This window comes from Schistocerca nitens, chromosome 5 (assembly GCF_023898315.1).
Source record: "Schistocerca nitens isolate TAMUIC-IGC-003100 chromosome 5, iqSchNite1.1, whole genome shotgun sequence".
Lineage (NCBI taxonomy): Eukaryota > Metazoa > Arthropoda > Insecta > Orthoptera > Acrididae > Schistocerca > Schistocerca nitens.
The window spans coordinates 792,880,144-792,902,218 of NC_064618.1; the positions used below are offsets into that span (position 1 = coordinate 792,880,144).

The 22,075-nt window shown below is 38.1% G+C and overlaps 1 protein-coding gene across 2 annotated transcripts in view; it reads left to right on the forward strand.

The window, feature by feature from the left end:
• LOC126259638 (proton-coupled amino acid transporter-like protein CG1139) overlaps window positions 1–21,821 on the forward strand; it is a 140,260-nt gene extending 118,439 nt beyond the window's left edge. For both annotated transcript variants that reach the window (XM_049956564.1, XM_049956565.1), the window contains exons 6-10: window positions 943–1,027; window positions 2,569–2,844; window positions 4,778–4,956; window positions 11,944–12,116; window positions 20,333–21,821. In XM_049956564.1, the coding sequence (XP_049812521.1) occupies window positions 943–1,027; window positions 2,569–2,844; window positions 4,778–4,956; window positions 11,944–12,116; window positions 20,333–20,595 (976 nt within the window). In that variant the 3' untranslated portion in view covers window positions 20,596–21,821. The remainder of the gene's footprint in view (window positions 1–942; window positions 1,028–2,568; window positions 2,845–4,777; window positions 4,957–11,943; window positions 12,117–20,332) is intronic.
• The last annotated feature ends 254 nt before the right edge of the window (window positions 21,822–22,075 follow it).

A 22,075-nucleotide genomic window follows, 5' to 3' on the forward strand; every position in this document is an offset into this window, starting at 1 on the left:
ATAAATATTATGATGCTATCTCTTGATAACTGGAAATTGCCTGTAAATAAAAAGGTACTTTTTCATAAATGATATGATATAGTTGAAGGTATAAACCACTCAAGATGGTTAAGCAAAAGAGGTATTTTCCCAGTGCCAGAGCTGGTCGGGGGTGATAAAATTGTGCAGAATATGTACCTGGCATAGTCAATGACATTTTGACACACCAGCTTACCTAATGAAGCACTGGTCTTTTCTTTGATAACAAAACAACACTACCTTTTATTCATGCTTGTTACTTATTTTTACATTTTAAACAAAAAAAGGTTGCACAACCCTGAATTTTTATTATTTTTGTCCCTCCATTCCCAAATTACATAATTCTTGATTTATTATGATCTAATTTTAAAGAGAATAACATTGTCCCAAGCTGTTATCCTGTCTTAAAATAATATTTGTATCAAGGGGTTACTTTGCACCAATTATTAAAACATAAAATATCAAAAATAATCTTTGGTGTCTTCATATTTTATTATATGCTTTGTAAATTCTTTCAGAATAGACTAATCTCATTTCCAAAATTCATTTTACAAAACCAGTATGCATTATATGATTTTGTTCGAAAAAGTCTCCAAAAGTGGATCGAAGTAATCCCACTTTACGTTATATGAATTTTACTGATTTCTGTTGTATATGACATCACAGTTAGGTAACTTCCATGTGTTGTTGACACTTCTATATGAGCATGTTCATGTAACACTGTAAACAACATGTGGAAGTTTCTTGTGTAATGTGTGAATTTCATCTCTTGGCTAAACTAATGCCAGCAATGTTAAAAAGTTTGCAGCAACCCTCCAACAGAGGTGCTGCCTAACGGAAAGCACTGATGTGAGTCTGAGTGCTACAGTGGGCACAATTCAGCCTTCTCTCAGCACAGGTTCTAATGACATGTTTTTGATTCAGGTGGCTTGTTGATGTCTTCCTCTGCATAACCCAGCTAGGCTTCTGCTGTGTCTACTTTGTGTTCGTCGCCAACAGCATCAAGCAGGTACATGTTCACACTTTTTTTTTCTAAAATCTTGTCATCTATAGCACGCCATTTTATCCTAGAAAATAAGTTTCTGAAGTACCGAAACTGTTTACTTAGGAGGCTCCATGAACCCACAAAGCTTGAATTCACTCCTGAGAGTGAGTAAATTACATGCTCCAACATTTATTCTAATTAATCTCATACCTGCTGCTGACTAATCTACAAATTGTTCTCTTTAATTGTTCCATTTTAAATCGTTTCTGATCTAAAATAGTAAATATTTAACAGTTATAATTATTTCTACTGATCAGCACTCATGTACTCAAACAATAATGGTTTCTTTCACCTATTTATGTTCAAAACTTTAGATTTATTAATGCTGTGAGTCAAATGTGATTTCCTGCACTAAACATCAATGCCCTGCATCTCTTCCTGCATTTTGACATGTCTTCTGGAGTCATTCGGTTCCCTGCAGGTTTTTCTGCATCTCACCAGTCTTTTAGTCACGCCTTCCTGTACACAACAGAGTCATTGATGAACAACCTCAGGAAGCCTCCAACATTATCCATCAAAATTTACATATATTTCATATCTTGAATGGAGCAATTATTTCTATCCACTAAAACTGATTCACAAAGATGGTGCAATATTCTGTAAGCTCACATTGTGAAGTTAAAGTTACCAGGATTTTGTACCGCATCACTGGGATATTGTACCACGTCATTCTTTCCATAATCTTTGAATCAATATGGGAAACATTCTCCTTAAATTGAATTTGTGAAATTCTGACAGTGCATCACAGTGGGTGGCCTGTTTCCAGAAGAAGGCCTCAGCAAAAGGCCAGAACATTGGATACAAAGATTCTGGAAAGAATGGTGCAGTACAAAAACATGAAAACTTGTACATAATTGAGAATAGCTGCAAAAGACTATCTCTTTAAGTTCATATTTTGTTCACTGCGAGACAGTGTAGAACACTATCAAATATCTTCTGGAATTCAAGGAACACAGAATCATGCTGGGCGCAATTACTTTTAACTCTCTAGGTCTCATGAACTAAAAGAACAATCTGAGTTTCACATAAATTCATTTTGCAGAATCCATATTCTTTCCAACAGGTGTGATTTTCATTCTCTAAAACATTCATACTACAGAAGCACAAGTTGTTCATCTTTCCAATGAGTTATTTTGTAAATAAGAATTATTCCTCAGTGTGCCACATTGTTAAAGTGACAAATCATAAACTGCAACTTGGGAGAAGCAATTTGTGTTGGATAATCATAACAGTACATGTATCTTATTAGATCCATTAGCCTTCTGTCTCTTGAGTGATTTTAGTAAATTTTCTATTCTGTTATCATGTATTTCAGCATCTGTCATTTTAACATTTATTTGGTAGCTGAAAGGAGTTTTTTGTGCAATTTTTCAAAAGTAGGTCTTTTGTGTTAACTTGCATCTGTATGACTGATCATTGAGCATATGGTATTTCCTAAGTAAGATCTAGAGGCTCAGAGGTTTAGATAGCACAGTGCCTCTTGTAACACCCTGTTCTCTCTGCAGGTGGTCGACGAGTATGCAACGCCATTGGATGTGCACATCCACATGGCACTGGCATTTGTGCCCATATTGCTGAGCTGTTGGATCCGCTCACTTAAGTTCCTGGTGCCAGTGTCACTACTGGCCAACGTGTTCATGGCAGTCGGTGTTGTGGCCACCCTCTATCGGGTTTCCCTGAATCTGCCGAGCATCTCTGAGAGGGAGCTCTTCGTCTTTGACTGGGCCAAACTGCCTCTCTTCTTTGGGACCACCATCTATTCCTTTGAAGGAATTGGACTGGTAAGAGACCTATTAAAGGTGCACACTATTTATTGATAACATGTTTCTTTGTTCACCTTTTCTGGGAGTAGTTCACGGCAGAAAGTTTGTGCAGGGGTGTAAAAGTTATTGATCACAAACAACCGTATGTGAATGAATATTGCATATTGTTTTTTCCCCTGCTGATCTTGCCAGCAAGGGATCATGTGGTAATTTGAATTCCTTCACAGTGGCTCTTTCTCTTTTCCTCCAAAATTCTTTTATCTTTTCATTGTGACTCTTCCTTCAGTCTTCAGGTCACTTCCCAACACTTCTCTCACTGCTTCCACTTTGGAATCCTTTTAATTGTGACATTTTACTTCTGAAAATCTCTCTTTTTGCTCCTTCTTCAGCTTTTATGTTGTGTGCTTCTAAATCTTTAACTTCTTAGATCCACTGTGTCAATTTCTTTTCCTAGATATACTTGAAGATCTTTTTGTGACAGCCTATTGTCATTCATCCTGTATAAACATTAAAAAATATCAGTCTTCTTTTTCATATAGTTTCTGTTATTATTTTCAGATGTTGATGTATTTCATCAGTGTTTCTTATTTTCCAGGTTTCTCTAGTCCTTATTGAACAATGTTTTTCCTTGTGATAATTCCCTCTATTATTTCTAGTTTATCTAATCTACAATTCAGTGCCAAGCACTGATTTGCATACAAGCATTCAGGCCTGACTAACATACTCCAATGTATTCCTTTTACAATTCTTGATATGTACTTTTTATTGTAAATATTTTTTGTTCTATATAGCATTTCCATGTTGTGTATATTTTCATTTATAAAAGAATTTTCTAACCAATTTTCTTGGATTCTCACCTATATAGTTGAATTGTTTAAGATTTTCTATTTGACCTATATCTTTCTGTAACAAGCTAGTTGCATTTTTTTCTGTAAGCAGTAAATTTAGTACTCTCTGCAGAAATTCTTAAACCTGCTGTGTTACCTACCTGTTCCGAGAAATTTTTATAATTTACATTAACATATATGGGGTTAAGCCTGCACCTTTATCACCTCAAATCATTTTTTTTTTTTTTTCATCAGAACAGCAAATTGGTGTGTCACCCAGATCTTAAAGCCACTCTACAAGGAAACTTGCATTGCCAGGTTGAGATGCAAAGTATCTTGAGACCTGATCTACATGGACATGCCATTCAGAAGGCTGCAATAACATCTGTTTTTGTATACATTCTGAATATATAAGGTCCAAATGTGTGGCTCATTCACTAAGTGGCAGACTACCAATCAAAGGGTCTCAGGTCTGTTGTAGGGCTGTTATTTTTCACTTATCATTTTTATAAACTCTGGTAATGTTTGTTAATGTGAAAAATGGCAAGATGCACCACTGCTTGGATTTATTCCTACACTGTAGTTCCCCCTATAAGTGCCTGGTTAAGTCAGTTTAAGGACCAGAGGGGGGGGGGGGGGGGGGGAGGGCAAGGGCATACCACCTTCAGTAGGACCATGCCTATTAAACCACTGTGATGTTCAAACCAACCCTCAGGTTGATGACAGCTTTACTTTTAAGGTCCAAATCAGAAGTTCAGTTTGTGACATCCAAAATCCACAGTGCCAGAACAATACCTGAGCAACAATAGTATAAACTTTCAGCCTTCATCTTTAAAAGGAGACCAACATAATGGCAATATGTCTATTTTTAGCCAAGTCATTGAAATTATTTTGACAGATATTGTCATTTATTGCCTTCCCACTTTCTGTCTTGATTGCAGATGTTTTCACTTCTGAAGACATCCTGTACAGACAATGTCCCAGAATCCTGTTTCTTTAATTTGGTGTACATGAACCAAGTTGTGTGTTGGTGTGTCAACTACACTGACATGTTATGTCATACAATAGAAGACTTGAAGCTTTCCATCACAATGATTCTTGAGCAGCATCTACCTATTCCACAGATCCTTCCACTGCAGATGCAGATGAAGAAGCCACACCAGTTCTCGATGCCTCTTGGAGTGCTCAATGTGGGCATGAGTATTGTCTGCTCCCTTCTGGTGGCTGTTGGTTTCCTGGGTTATCTCCAGTATGGCGATGATGTCAAAGGATCAGTCACCCTGAACCTGCCACAAGATGAAATGTAAGTACTGTGCATAAAATGCACCTCTTCACTTATTTACTGTTTTATTGCTAGGAAACTATTATTTCTGGTACTCAGTTTTAAACCAGGATGCATGGGAGATAATTTGAAGTTGCAAAATTCATTCCAGGTATACAATATATCGAGATGTTCTTATATCAGTTGACCAGTATATGATGAATTACTTCACAAGACAAAATAACCTACTTCTGTAATGTTTAATATTACCATTTCCTCTGTATGTTGTAATTACATTACTTGTTCAAACTAGCTTTGCTGTTACAGTACAGGATTGTTTTGTATCACCCAATCTGCTTTTCTAGTATCTTGTTTTTGCATTTCAACTGTACATCACACAGAATAAGTTTTGTAACATATGGATACATGTAATGTGATTCTTCAGTTTCTCTTGACATATCAGTTGATTGAACAGTCCACTGAAGTACTGCAAGTCCATAGTGTCTCATGGCCACCGTTGGGCATTACAAACCAGCAATGCACCATGGACTTTCTGATTATTGTATGTAACTCATTATCAACACTATCCAACTGCAGCACTTTACAATCCTTACATTGTACTGCAGTGTTATCCAAAAAAGCAGTGTGGCCTCCAGATTATATTGGTGCATTAATGTTTGTCTGTAATCTTCCTTCTCAGAATTCGTTTTCCTTACATTTTGTAGTCCAAATATCTTAAGTGCATTATCATCATACAACACTGGTAATTTACTTTAATGGTAAACACAGACATGCTATGAATGATTCAAGATTTTAGGGACACATTTCTGGTTTTTTTTTTTTCAGTGCTCAGTTTTGGTAAAATACGAACAGAGATGTGAAAGTATAGACTGGTACTTTAATAAGTGGTACATATTCAGGAATGGGTACAGATAAATAAAATTGTGCCACAGTATTTTTGGAAAAGTATACAACAGGTTCCTATATACAAGTTGACTGAAACCTTTGGATAAAAATCCTGCTCATGGGAAATGAGCCCATGAGCCTAGAATGAGCACTTTGAGATAAAAGAGCTAATGGTCAGAAATGAATATATGTATTTTTTTTATTAACATAAACATTTTACACCTTCCAAGAATCCAGACTCTTGCAGCTGTAACATTGAAAAAATGTTCTCGGGCTTCCAGCTGCATCAAGTGGTTAGATGCCACAATCTTTTGACCAAGCTTTCCTTGGCCATTGTCACATGGAATAACTGCTGATGAGCTGTTGGTATTCCGTTATATACCTTAGCTGATGGCTGTGACATCACCGGTGTGCATTACATCACCATATATTCGTATATGTTGGCTCTATATTTGATGCACCCACTTTAACTTCACATTTGCTGGATCCAGTGCCACACTGCACTGCAGGTCACAGTTTCTATTAAAGGTGTTGTGAGTGATTTTTTTTTATTTTGGTGGATTCTTTAATTATACAATACTAGAAGCTTTAATGTGAGCCACAACAGAGGTTTCATCACATATGATCCAGTGACAGTTTTCTAGAACATACTCAACTAAAGTGAGTTTTTCATGATAGTATGCTCCTTCCCGCATAGTTCAACAGTGCACATTGTTTGTCCTGGGATCTATAAAATACTTAAGTCAGATATACAGAGTGCATTCTAGAACAGTGTAGGAAGGAGTGTGAGAGATTTTATCAGCTATTCATTCCCAAAAAATAATCTTAAGCTGAGCATGCTCTAGAAATTAGACATCATCAAATGTGATGAAACCTCTGCTCTGTCTCACACTAATCGCTTCGATGACTGTGTACTTAAAGAAACCATCAAAATAAAAGTCACTGATGATGCCCTTAATACAGACAGCAGCCTGCAGCTCAGCATGGCATGGGATCCACCGATCACAAGGTTTAAGCATGTACATCGAATGTGGAATCAATGAATATCCACATGTGGTTATGCCATGAGCACCTATGATGTCACACCTGGCTGCTAGAGGGCATCAGGGCATACTATCAGCCCATTAGCTGTCAACCCACTTGACTATGGCTACAGAGAGCTTGGTCAAAAGTTTGTGGCATTCTAACCTCTCAATACGGCTGGCAGCCCGAGACCATTTTATTCAATTTTACGCCTTGTAGCAACAACTAAAGGTTAGGGTAACTGTTCAATGTTCAAACAGCCACAGTGTAAGCATTAAACATAATCTGGTGGCAAGACTGAACTCTTGGTTCAACATCATTTAGCCCTATTGCTTGCATGCATTGTTTATGGATGGATTGTTGTTGCAGCTCCATGCTGCATTCTTCAAATTGTAGGTTTGATGAGAAAACTAACAAGTGCTTTTTGATGAATCTTCCAGCATGTGATCCAACACTATAATCTCAGATTCCACTATGTGAAAGATTTTGTCAAGAACCTTGGCCATATTTCTGTGTTTTGAGCAACCAAGTTAATAATGATTGTCTATTCACCAAGGTGTATTTATACATTTGTTCCCAAACATTACACACATTTCTGCAAGTTTGTCTCCATCATCAATAACTAGCTATAAACTGTAAACAGTGAAACTCCACACACACATCAAATAGGATTACATTTGGTTATCGGTTTTGACATGTGACAGAGAAATATGACAAATGCAAAAACTGGTGTTTGCACACTGAACAAAGGAGAATGCACATTGTGAATTAAATGGTTAACAAACAGAATTGACCAGAAAATGTAGCTATGACTGAAAAGGAAATGAAATAAAGGTGGGCAGGACATGTACCCATGAAAATGGATGGTAGATAGGGCAAAGAAGTTCTTTGCAAGACTCCTGAGAGAAGAAAAGACAGCGACAGTGATCTGATGAAAGAAGAATAAGTGACATTAAAAAGCAAGCTGGGCCAGCATGGATTAATATAGGTAAAGACTGTAATGAGTGGACAAGTCTAGAAAGGACCTTTATTCAACTGTGGAATCAAAATGTCTATTAATGCTGCTGCTGACAACGATATGCAGAAAAAAATAAGAAGATGGAAACAGTTTGAGTGGAAGAAAGAAAATATGAAAAGAATATTGGAGATGCAGGGGGATAAAAGAAAAGAAAGAAGAGGAACTGAATATAGGAGTTGGTTAAGATACTGATCTTGTTTTGAGAAGGAGCGGAGTTCAAACAGCTGTCCAGCAATCCTCAATGGCCATCATAAATCACTTCAGGTGCCAGAGGTTCACAAGCTGGAAATGATTGACTGGTTTCCAGCATTATCTAGAGTTGTGCTATGAAAAATGCTGTCCACAGCTGATGTGTGGTTGAGGAATGATACAGCAAATATGACTGTCAGTTGGTCACACAACTCTCCAGTTGTTTCAACATCCATGGTCTCCGAGGGCCACAGAAGTACTCTGAAATCTTTAATGCAATATTCTAGTCACTGTCAAGGTGCTCTTTTGTACTGATAGTTCCTTTTCCCACCACAGAAACAATGATCAGCAACCTAACATGTACAGTGGGGCAGCCTTGTCTATCTATTCCATCATAAGACCACTGAAAATATTTGTCAAATAGTATTTTACAAATGAGTATCTCTGTTAGTGAAAGGACTCTTTTGCAAATCTGTTCAAATTAGTGTAACCTTTTTGTTTTTTTTCTTTGACTTATGACATCCAATGTAGTTTTAAAACTAAGATATATAGTTTTGTGGTAAGTTAAGTATATCATCGTACATTGCTCTGTGAGAATAGTGGCTCTCACATCAGAGTGGTTGACATTGTTCATGGTACAGATGTTTTTATATGACTCAATAAAAACATCTGGCAGTGGCTCTGGTAGCAAGCAGTTAGCCTGTGAGCTAATGATAGATGATCACACTCGCAGATCGAGAACCAGCCAACAACACCAGCTCCTTCTCTTCTTCCATTAAGCAGTACACAATATGGTCCTTTGCTGTTTCAGGTCTACATATATTAACTCTGTTTTCCATTTTGTCCTTTTTCCCCCTGTAAGAGGGGATTAATGTGTTGATCGGGTGGTGAGCTTCTCACCTTCTGATTCCCTGAATTTTCTGTCAGAGTTATCTCCCTCAGCCAAGAAGTACCACTTCTAAGGCATCAGAAACTCAGTTTTTATCATTCTGTTTGGTGGACTGAATGAGGATATTTCTCAGGAACTACATGGCTTTTGCTTCCACGGACATCAGGCCAAGCTTTTCTAGCAGAGTTCCTACAATATGACAGAGGCACTACTTGGACATTCAGCATTCTTCCCAGCTGGGATTCAACTGGTACACTTGATACTGTAACAGCATTTAACCAACCCCCCCCCCCTCCCACTCCCCCTGTCTTCCCTTTTTTCAAAGAGTTATAAGTGAACACCTTCCACCTGTGTAACTGCCACAAAAAGGACTCAGGTTCAGTTCGCAGTTCTGCCACAGATTTTTCCTCTGTAGGATGACTGGAACAGGATCCACTCAGCTTCATGATACCAACTGAGAAGCTATTTGAATATGAAGTAGCAGCTCCAATGTTTGGAAAGTTGACAATGGCCAGGAGAGCAGTATGCTATACTGATGCCCATGAGTGTTCATACAGCATCCAGATAATACCATATGGCAGAGGATGACATGGGTAGCCAGTCATCATCATGCTGTCCTCAGTGGCTGATTGTGGAGTTTTTAAAGTTAATACTTGTAAAGTCGCAACATATTTCAAATTCTACATCACATTGCAGATCCCTCATTACTGAGTGTGCTGCTTTACCACACAGTGGAAGACAAGAATATACAATGCCAATAGAATCAAGGCTCGTACAGCATTTTGGTTCGATGAGAAACGAGCAAAAAACAAGAGAGAAAATTACAGTCTTAAAGTGGATGAAGTGAGAGGGAGCAGCACAGTATTGTGGTTGGAGCATGTGCAAATACAATTATAAATGAAATAATGAAGATGACAGAGGTATGAGAAACATAAACAAAATAGGGTGCTCTATTACAGACATTTTAGAAGGATAAAGTATGAAATGCCACCTGTAAAACTAGGAACTGTGTCCCTTCTGAAAGACAAAGATGAGGACAAGGGAGACTGAGGAGAACTCAAGGATAAGGATTATAGGCAGCAGATGGAAGATAATGAACATAACAGAGGACTTTAGCATATAGATTGCACAAAATATCAGTGGTATAAACTACATGTGAAAAGAGGTTTCAGTGGATGTACAAAGAAGCTTTGGTTTTAATAGCCAATGTTGTATAGGTTTTGTTCAAATGAACACTTCATCTTCATAGTACAGCAACCACACATGAAACACACAGTTTGATACTGAACAATCAGTAATTAAATGCATATGGAATAAAAGACACCATGAGAAAATCAGGAGAATGAGTAAGGTAAATTTTGCATTTATCAGGACCTGCTGGAAAGTTTTGGGCAGGATGGGTGTTGCTTTTGTTGCATGTGGACTGGCAATAAACGAGAAAACAAATTTTTCAGCAATATTTGAGTCATACTGGAAACAATCTAACTGATTCTATGTGTAGATTTGTTATTGTGAATGAGATGTGAATTCATCGATTCTTGCTAGAAATGCAACAGCAGTCAATGTAGTGGGTGAGAGAAGATACTGTAAACATGTTAGAACAAAACAGGGTGCTACAGTAACAGACTTCTTAGAAGGATGAATTATGAAATGTGGCCTGTAAAACTATGGAAATATGTCTCTTCTTAAAGACAAAGACAAGAAAGTTTCAGATTGGACACCAGTTAAAAGTAATTAAGGAATGCATTCTCTACAGTGAAATGTTACACTGATTAGGGGTTAGGTAAAAAATGTAACACAAGTAAATAATAATAAAACAATTGTCATTTCACAGCATATACTCACACTATATATACTCTGTCACAAACTTGTGTCAAGTCCCTGCAATGGGTAATATTAACACATTATCCTCTTTCTGAGCTCACATCTGACTCATTATGGAGGGATATTAACTCATGTTTTTAGGCAAGCAAATGAGAAGCTGCAATCCAAAGTGGAAACCAAATGTCGTGGTTGTGGTCCTGATATCAGCTGATAGTGTGAGTAGTATGTGCAGTGGTTGGCACTGAGAAATGAATGAATACTGTACAACGTGCTTTTTACATCGTGAAACAAATTTATAAACTGAATGAGGTTTTAGTATTGTAAACAGACATGCCTTGTATTTGGGAAGAGGATGGCTCTAATCCCCATCCAGTCATGTTTAATTCAAGCAAATGCCAGGGTGCTTTCTCCTGTAAGGCCATGGCCAAATACCTGTACCATACTTGTCAAACTAGATCTGCAAGAATGTAAATGCCATTTAAGTGAATGATATTCTTTTTTCCATAAACTGTATTGTCATGGTAAGTTCAACATCCTTGTAAATGTGGTCAAATCTACTATCACTACCACCACCATCACCCAGTAGAGGATAAAACAATAAGTAGAGGCAAAAACAATAACTAGCAAATGTTAAGCACATTACTTGGAACAATTGAATAACAACATAAATGAGCAGATGTTGGATGGCAAAAGGAATGGAAAAAAAAAATCATTTTTCATTAGAACAATGTAGTTGCAAGGTGTAGCAGAGCTACTTTGGTATTGGGGACCTCAAGGAATATGAAGTATAGATTGCTAGTGATTTGGTGATTATTCACCAGATCTGGCACCATCTGACTTTCACCTGTTTAACATCTTTTACAAATTTGTGGCTGGAAATGTTTTAGTGCCCATGGATGTAGTTATGACAACAGTGAATGAGTATTCTGAAGAATTCTGAGAATCATCTTAATGATGTAGTCTGTTTACTGGATAAAAAAAATTGACAATGATTGCTAGCCCAAGTGATAACTAAGTGAATTTTTGACATAAGAAACATTTGTGCAGTGGCATTCCAGACACTTTTCACTTTTCTCACATACTTCATTTTACTGTCATATGCTTGACTTCAGTGACTGCCCTTTAAATTCTATGTTTTTATCCCAGTTATAAACTGACTCCGGTCTCCTTCCATTTGCAGCCTGTCGCAGTGCATAAAGGTGGTGATTGCTCTAGGAATCCTTTTCACTTTTGCACTGCAGATGTACCCAGCACTGCATATAATGTGGTCAGGAGTAGTGAGCCGTTTTGGGCCCTTCCGAAGACCAGTGCTTGTTGAACTTGCACTTAGGACAATGGTGGTCATCTTGACATGTAAGTACACATAATTCATCTCAAAAATTCAATCATTTAGCAATGTCAAATGGTAGTCCATAACATAATATTGTTACTGAGTTTTATATTTGTAAAATAGTATATTTTATTTCAGTTTCTTAATATTAAACTATATAAAGAATGTAACTTGAGGCTGGAACCTTTCATCCACTAATGGATATTGTGTAAAAAAGCAGTAGAGAAATCTCTAACTCTTTAGATATTCACTTGATATTTTGGTGTCAATGACCATCAAAATTGATCAAAAATATGCCATATTGATAATCTCATGGATGGATGCGATTGTTGTTGTTGTGGTCTTCAGTCCTGAGACTGGTTTGATGCAGCTCTCCATGCTACTCTATCCTGTGCAAGCTTCTTCATCTCCCAGTACCTACTGCAACCTACATCCTTCTGAATCTGCTTAGTTTATTGATCTCTTGGTCTCCCTCTACGATTTTTACCCTCCACGCTGCCCTCCAATGCTAAATTTGTGATCCCTTGATGCCTCAAAACATGTCCTACCAACCGATCCCTTCTTCTAGTCAAGTTGTGCCACAAACTTCTCTTCTCCCCAATCCTATTCAATACCTCCTCATTAGTTACGTGATCTACCCACCTTATCTTCAGCATTCTTCTGTAGCACCACATTTCGAAAGCTTCTATTCTCTTCTTGTCCAAACTGGTTATCGTCCATGTTTCACTTCCATACATGGCTACACTCCATACAAATACTTTCAGAAACGACTTCCTGACACTTAAATCTATACTCGATGTTAACAAATTTCTCTTCTTCAGAAACGATTTCCTTGCCATTGCCAGTCTACATTTTATATCCTCTCTACTTCGACCATCATCAGTTATTTTACTCCCTAAATAGCAAAACTCCTTTACTACTTTAAGTGTCTCATTTCCTAATCTAATCCCCTCAGCATCACCCGATTTAATTTGACTACATTCCATTATCCTCGTTTGGCTTTTGTTGATGTTCATCTTATATCCTCCTTTCAAGACACTGTCCATTCCGTTCAACTGCTCTTCCAAGTCCTCTGCTGTCTCTGACAGAATTACAATGTCATCGGCGAACCTCAAAGTTTTTACTTCTTCTCCATGAATTTTAATACCTACTCCGAATTTTTCTTTTGTTTCCTTTACTGCTTGCTCAATATACAGATTGAATAACATCGGGGAGAGGCTACAACCCTGTCTCACTCCTTTCCCAACCACTGCTTCCCTTTCATGCCCCTCGACTCTTATAACTGCCATCTGGTTTCTGTACAAATTGTAAATAGCCTTTCACTCCCTGTATTTTACCCCTGCCACCTTCAGAATTTGAAAGAGAGTATTCCAGTTAACGTTGTCAAAAGCTTTCTCTAAGTCTACAAATGCTAGAAACGTAGGTTTGCCTTTTCTTAATCTTTCTTCTAAGATAAGTCGTAAGGTCAGTATTGCCTCACGTGTTCCAGTATTTCTACGGAATCCAAACTGATCTTCCCCGAGGTCGGCTTCTACTAGTTTTTCCATTCGTCTGTAAAGAATTCGTGTTAGTATTTTGCAGCTGTGACTTATTAAACTGATAGTTCGGTAATTTTCACATCTGTCAACACCTGCTTTCTTTGGTATTGGAATTACTATATTCTTCTTGAAGTCTGTGGGTATTTCGCCTGTCTCATACATCTTGCTCACCAGATGGTAGAGTTTTGTCATGACTGGCTCTCCCAAGGCCATCAGTAGTTCTAATGGAATGTTGTCTACTCCCGGGGCCTTGTTTCGACTCAGGTCTTTCAGTGCTCTGTCAAACTCTTCACGCAGTATCTTATCTCCCATTTCATCTTCATCTACATCCTCTTCCATTTCCATAATACTGTCCTCAAGTACATCACCCTTGTATAAACCCTCTATATACTGCTTCCACCTTTCTGCCTTCCCTTCTTTGCTTAGAACTGGGTTGCCATCTGAGCTCTTGATATTCATACAAGTGGTTCTCTTCTCTCCAAAGGTCTCTTTAATTTTCCTATAGGCAGTATCTATCTTACCCCTAGTGAGACAAGCCTCTACATCCTTACATTTGTCCTCTAGCCATCCCTGCTTAGCCATTTTGCACTTTCTGTCGATCTCATTTTTGAGACGTTTGTATTCCCTTTTGCCTGCTTCATTTACTGCATTTTTATATTTTCTCCTTTCATCAATTAAATTCAATATTTCTTCTGTTACCCAAGGATTTCTATTAGCCCTCGTCTCTTTACCTACTTGATCCTCTGCTGCCTTCACTACTTCATCCCTCAGAGCTACCCATTCTTCTTGCACTGTATTTCTTTCCCCCATTCCTGTCAATTGTTCCCTTATGCTCTCCCTGAAACTCTCTACAACCTCTGGTTCTTTCAGTTTATCTAGGTCCCATCTCCTTAAATTCCCACCTTTTTGCAGTTTCTTCAGTTTCAATCTACAGTTCATAACCAATAGATTGTGGTCAGAATCCACATCTGCCCCTGGAAATGTCTTACAATTTAAAACCTGGTTCCTAAATCTCTGTCTTACCATTATATAATCTATCTGATACCTATTAGTATCTCCAGGATTCTTCCAGGTATACAACCTTCTTTTATGGTTCTTGAACCAAGTGTTAGCTATGATTAAGTTATGCTCTGTGCAAAATTCTACAAGGTGGCTTCCTCTTTCATTTCTTCCCCCCAACCCATATTCACCTACTATGTTTCCTTCTCTCCCGTTTCCTACTGACGAATTCCAGTCACCCATGACTATTAAATTTTCGTCTCCCTTCACTACCTGAATAATTTCTTTTATCTCATCATACATTTCATCAATTTCTTCATCATCTGCAGAGCTAGTTGGCATATAAACTTGTACTACTGTAGTAGGCATGGGCTTTGTGTCTATCTTGGCCACAATAATGCGTTCACTATGCTGTTTGTAGTAGCTAACCCGCACTCCTATTTTTTTATTCGTTATTAAACCTACTCCTGCATTACCCCTATTTGATTTTGTATTTATAACCCTGTAATCACCTGACCAAAAGTCTTGTTCCTCCTGCCACCAAACTTCACTAATTCCCACTATATCTAACTTTAACCTATCCATTTCCCTTTTTAAATTTTCTAACCTACCTGCCCGATTAAGGGACCTGACATTCCACGCTCCGATCCGTAGAATGCCAGTTTTCTTTCTCCTGATAGCGACGTCCTCTTGAGTAGTCCCCGCCCGGAGATCCGAATGGAGGACTATTTTACCTCCGGAATATTTTACCCAAGAGGACGCCATCATCATTTAATCATAGAGTAAAGCTGCATGTCCTCGGGAAAAATTACGGCTGTAGTTTCCCCTTGATTTCAGCCGTTCGCAGTACCAGCACAGCAAGGCCGTTTTGGTTAATGTTACAAGGCCAGATCAGTCAATCATCCAGACTGTTGCCCCTGCAACTACTGAAAAGGCTGCTGCCCCTCTTCAGGAACCACATGTTTGTCTGGCCTCTCAACAGATACCCCTCCGTTGTGGTTGCACCTACGGTACGGCCATCTGTATCGCTGAGGCACGCAAGCCTCCCCACCAACGGCAAGGTCCATGGTTCATGGGGGAAGTGGATGCGATTAAACTTAACTAAATATGTACTTTCATCTCAATCTACATTACAGTTTATGATCCTCAAAGAATGTTTGATTAACACAATTTAGTCCAGCATATTGGCTGCTGAGTGTTCCCCAGAAACAACAGAAACACCAAGAGAGGAATATGGTGCAACTACATGTTCTTCACACACAAACAACTTATCAGATTGTAGAAACAGCACTTCAGGTAGTTTGCTGCTGACAGTGTTGTGCACAGGGAAATAAATCCAGTGGCATCTGAGTTCAATAGTGATAATATGGCACTGAACTTAGCCACATTAATTTAGAATCTGTCCATAGTGCTGTGAAGAAACATGAATTAGCTTTAGGAAATACAGCTGTGAAAGTCTATTTATTTGTGAATTCTTGGAAAATTGTGAATGAGAGCAATTAAAATCATCCAGTGCAACCTGTTCTGCATCTACATCAATACTCTGCAAACCACCGTGATATGCACTGCAGAGGGTACATCCCAATGTGTCAGTTATTAGGGTTTCTTCCTGTTCCATTCACTTATGCAGCACAGAAAGAATGACTGACTGGATGCCTCTGTGCATGCAGTAATTATTCTAGTCTTATCTTCACGATCCCTATGTGAGCAACATGTAGAGGCTTGTAATATATTCCTAGAGTAATTATTTAAAGCCAGTTCTTGAAACTGTCTTTACCCACAACTGAGCCTATGTGAACATTCCATTTCATGTCTCTACAGGTATTTGTATGAACTGGCCAATTCCAACAGTGACTCACTGATATTACAGTCATACAATATTATGTTTCTTTCTTTCTTTTTTCATTTTGCGAAGTGCACCATTCTATATTTATGAACATTGAAAGAAAGTTGCACCTTGTTGAAATCTCATCAAGATTTGACTTAATATTTATGCAGCTTCTTTCAAATACTACTTCATTACACATAACTGCATCATTTGCTAAAAGCTTGATGTTATTATTAATATTGTCTGCAAGGTCATTAATAAACAACATGAACAGCAAGGGCCACAACACATCCCCTGGGGTATGACGGAAGTTACTTCTACATCTGACAATGACTCTCCATCCAAGATAACATGCTGTGTCCTCCCTACTGACAAGGCCTCAGTCCAGTCACAAATTTCATTTCATACCCCATATGATCAAAGTTTTGACAATAAGTGTAGGTGTGGCACTGAGTCAAACACTTTTTAGAAATCAAGAAATACAGCATCTACCTGATTGCCCCGATCCAAAGCTTTCAGTATGTCATGCGAGAAAACTGTGAATTTGGTTTGACATGATCATTGGTTTTAGAATCCATGCTGGTTGGCATTGAGGAAGTCTTTCTGTTCAAGATACCTCATTACATTTGAGCTTAGAATATGTTCTAAGATTCTACAACAAATTGATGTCAAGGATATTGGGAAGTAGTTTTGTGGATTGCTTCTATTACCCTTCTTAGAGACGGGAGTGACATGTGCTTTTTTCCAAGAACTGGGCACAAGCTTTTGTTCAAGGGGTTTATGACAGATTATGAATAGAAGAGGAGGTAACTCGGCTGCAAATTCAGTATAGAATCTGACAGGGATTCCATCAGGTTGGGAGGTGGATTTGGGGGAGGAGACCAAACTGCAAGGCCATCGGTCTCCTCGGATTAGCGAAGGATGAGGAAGGAAGATGGCCGTGCCCTTTCAAAGGAACCATCCCAGCATTTGCCTGAAGTGATTTAGGGAAATCACGGAAAACCTAAATCAGGATGGCCTGACGTGGGATTGAACCATCATCCTCCCGAATGTGAGTCCAGTCTGCTAACCACTGCACCATCTCGCTCGGTGATTCCATCAGGCCCTGGAGCTTTGTTCAGTTTTAATGATTTCAGCTATTTCTCAACACCACTGCACTAATACTTAGTTCACTCATCTTTTCAGTGGTACGAGGATTAAATTGGGGCAATTTTCCTCGATTTTCCTTTGTAAAGTTACATTTGAAAATGGAGTTATGCATTTCAACTTTTGCTTTGCTACCCTCAATTTCACTTCATGTCTCTCTGTCTACAGACTGGACACTAACTCTGGTGCCACTGACAGCCTTTACATACAACCAGAATTTCTTTGGGTTCTCTGAAAGATCATTTGACAATATTCTGTTATGGTAGTCATTGAAGGCATCATGCATCGCTCTCTTGAGTGCCAAACACACTTCATTCAGCATGTCCCTATCTATTGCCTTATGCTTTGTGTTACACCTATTTGCAGTAATCTATGTTTCTCTAGAAGTTTCTCTATAGTGCCCATGTACTATGGAGATCCCCTCCCATTATGAACTCTTCTACTAGGTACATTTCTATGCAGTGCATTGTCAACTATTCTTTTAAACTTGAGCCATAGTTCCTCTACATGCTCCTGGCCCGTGCTGAAAGTTTCAAGTTCCTCAATGAGACGTGACTCTATTGATTTTTTATCTAGTTTACTGAACATGTATATCTTTCTGCTTGTTTTAGTTGTCCTTTGTACTTTCGTAACCATTGTTGCCACAACTGCGCCATGATCACTGATACCAGTTTCAATGTGGACATCCTTAAAGAGGTCAGGTCTTTCTTGAATATTGCTCAAGTTTTCAGTGTGCTCAGGACGTCGTGTTAAAGGAAGGGATGAAAGGCACTCATAGTCATAGGGCAGCTTGATATCCTAGTTCTAAACATGCTTACTAAAAATAGTTGCACTTTACAATGAACTGCATTTTCTCCTGCCACTGCATATTGAGTAATATTTTTATTTATTGTATTATATTTTCAAACTTTTATTTTCGTTAATTACACCACATGCCATCTTCACAATTTTCAGTACATTGGTAGCATGCTGACTTACAGTTTAGGAGAGTTGGCTACGTTCAAACAGTGTCAAATGTTGGCATCAGACTTAATCAGTAAAACTATATAAAAATGGCCATTGGATTTTGTCTTGTTTCTCATAGAAACAATGAAACAAGATGAAAAAAGATATTAGACATTCACACTCTCAATCATACCAGCAGATCCATATGCAATTACACACATGATTCTGAATATCTGAGCACAACATGATAGGGTAATTAGCTGAGACAGAGTTCCTTTTATGAATGTAGTAAGCCAATTGAAAAATTGCACTCAAAGAATGTTTCAGTGTTATGCAATATTCAATCGCCTAAACAGCCAAAACGATTTAATTTAGCTAACTGAAGCTCATTTTTGAGGCTTCTAGTCAATCACAAACACTAAACCAAGGTAGTCAGTTTCTTCCAAATCTTGTACTAAGATTTCAGTTTAATTGATAGAAGAGTGACCTTTACATATCTTACTCCGCTGGGTGTATGGTAGCAGTATCACCTCCCTGCAGCTAGGAAATCAAGGACAGTCTCACCTTTCATTTGTAGCAAAAGCAGTCCTTGGTCATCCATCCTCCTCCACAGCAAGCACAGAGAATGCAGTTGCCTGCAGATCATGCTCACAGCTTATACAATTACATTTTTTATAGTGAATGCATTATAAATATATCAATACATTACAGTGCTCCATACCAAGTAGTCAGTTGTATATTTTACAGTATCAATAATTTCAAATGCGTCTTAGTGTTTATACTGTTACAATTTTAACAGTAAATTCATTTCTGAGTTTGACAGTAGATTCTGGGTCATGGTACTCTGATATACAAGAGTGTCAGTCTAGTGACAAAGCTATGAACTACTCTTGCTACCCTTTGAAGTTCATCAAACAGAGTGCTGAATGAAAAACAGTTATACATGAATTGCATTCCAATATATTTTTTTTACTAGAACTGTAGAACTGTAATCTACCATTATCTGTAAATATAACAATGATACAGAAATATTCAATGATTGTCAGAAGACTGACACTCCTGAATATTACCACAAGAACAAAGATTTGATGTGTACTGTAAAACAATTCTGGTGCTTGCTTATTTTAAACATATTTTGTGTAAGACTCATAAGACCAGAAAAAGAGATGTTGGAGTATTTTGAAGGCATTCAGATGGACATATTTCCCTTATGAAAGGAAAATTAAAACAACGGCAGTTGTCTACTTTGCATTCAATTTATTTTTGCAACCAGTTTTGGTGTTCCGTTAGACCATCTTCAGGCTTCTTGACCAACATAAATTAGGAGACGTGCAGTCCCCAACAATCAGTCTTTCCTTCTCATCCCATCCATTAAGTCTCCTCTGACCCAGGTTTTGGGTGACTTTTGTGTCTTCTACCTCTTTTCATAAACCTCAGCAGTCCTTTTCCCTCACCCTTCTTCCTTCCCCTTCAACACCTGCCAGCAGGAGCCACTGGCTCACAGAGCTTGCCAACTGTAATACCTTTCCACATGTGTATTTTCCTGCTGCTGCTTGGTAAGTAGATTTTTTTATTTGTTCAATCACTTATATTTTAAACAATATTTTATTTATACTGCATATTTAAAATTTTATCATCTGTAAAATATGCACAGAGCACTGAATTTGCAATGTTAAGTTTTATAATTCCTCCAGTAGCAGTCAAATCATCAGCTGCTTATTATATTAGGAAAGCTCTTGCATACTTGAAGATGTCCCATTGATCTCTGTTTGTTTCCCCACAGTTGTGTTGGCTGAAGTGGTGCCCAACCTTGGTGCTTTCATCTCACTGGTTGGTGCTGTGTCCTCATGTGCTCTTGCCCTGCTCTTCCCTGCCCTCATCGATGTAGTTTATCGCTGGGAGCACGACATCTCATGGTTTGACATAATCAAGAACACATTCATCTTCTTGGTGGGTCTTGCTGCCTTCGCCACTGGGACCTATGCTTCCCTCATGTCGCTGATTGAATCCTTCGAGCATGGAGGTTTGAAGGAAGTCGAAGTGTGATTGGTAGTGATGATGGGAGAGTCCAGGTGATGTCGCCTTCTCCCACTGGTGCCAGGGACAAACAAGGACCTTTTCTGCCTTCTGCTGCACTTGTTGATGGTAATACTACCCCAATTCCTGATCCAGTGGTCTGTCTGTGAGGGGTTTTTCTACATAGAATGTCAGGTCACTGGCTGTAATTACCACGCGCTTGCAGCAGCAACCTCAGATACAACATCGACAACAACCACTGCCACAGTGCAAAAGGGACACTGGCATTTCTGAGAAGAATGGCCATTAGGCAGAGATTGACTTGCCCTTCGAGGATACAAATGTACTGCAGCTGTTCATGTGGAGTGATATGAAGATCAGTGTGGACATCCAAGACGGAGCTGCGTGGAGTGAAAGAAGCACCATGAGATTCTTCTACGTTATTTCAAGACTAGTCTGTGCAGTATTCTGATTTTAGCTTTTTCATAGCAGTGAGTTTATTCATATGCTATGATAGTCACTTTTGCGCAGTATTAGCTCTGCTGTGATGTTTACCTAAAGATAAATGTGTTTCTTAACCGGTGCCATAGGTAAGGTTGAAAAGAAAAAAGATAGCCAGAAGAAATTACATGCATAAAAAAGTGAGTGTGATGTCATGTAAGTTAGGCATCAGATACAGCTTTTTTGTATCTGATGGAATGTGATAAGTACCTGTTAGATAATAAATTGAAATTGCTTCTGTATATTTTTACATGGACAGTTTTGGTGCGACAAAGAAGATCTCATACGATGAATCTGTTGTCAATACTGACTTGTATTTGTCATATTGTGCACCACACAGTATTCTCATCTCCAAGGGAGTATTTTTGGATAGTTATTGGACATCCAGGAAAGTGAATGAACTGATAAATAAAAACAGTGTTTATTTGGTCTGACTTTGCATTATTCATACGTAGGACCAGATCTTAAAACTGCATTTACACACAATTCTCAACATCATAATTTTCTATTCCATGGTACATTTTCATACTTCTCTCAGCATTGATATTTTTGTGATAATATTTATGTGAATTAAAAATATTTATTTTTGCAACACACACTACAAATCTCCAAATTTTCATGTGTTAGTCACTAAGAAGTATTTTTATACAAAATTGTTGAGATGTGTTATTAAATAATGATTCTGGAGGCAAGTCTCTGCTTGTACACAGATGTAAACAGTAAAATGATTATTAAATATATTTTTTAGGTTTGCACTGAATGTCTTTATGTACATACATCCCTTCCACTTCATCTTTGATGGTAGATTAAAAAATTAAAAAAATAAACAGAATGCTGAAGGTAATATTACTTGCCATAATTGAAATATTTACAATGAGGTAATTTGCCAGTCATTCTAGATTCCAGCATACATTAAGTAACCTATATAGACAAAATAAGCAGGTTTTGGAAACCTTGTGAGCAGTATTTTCATTGACTGAATATAAACGCATCAAAAAAGTTTTGCATC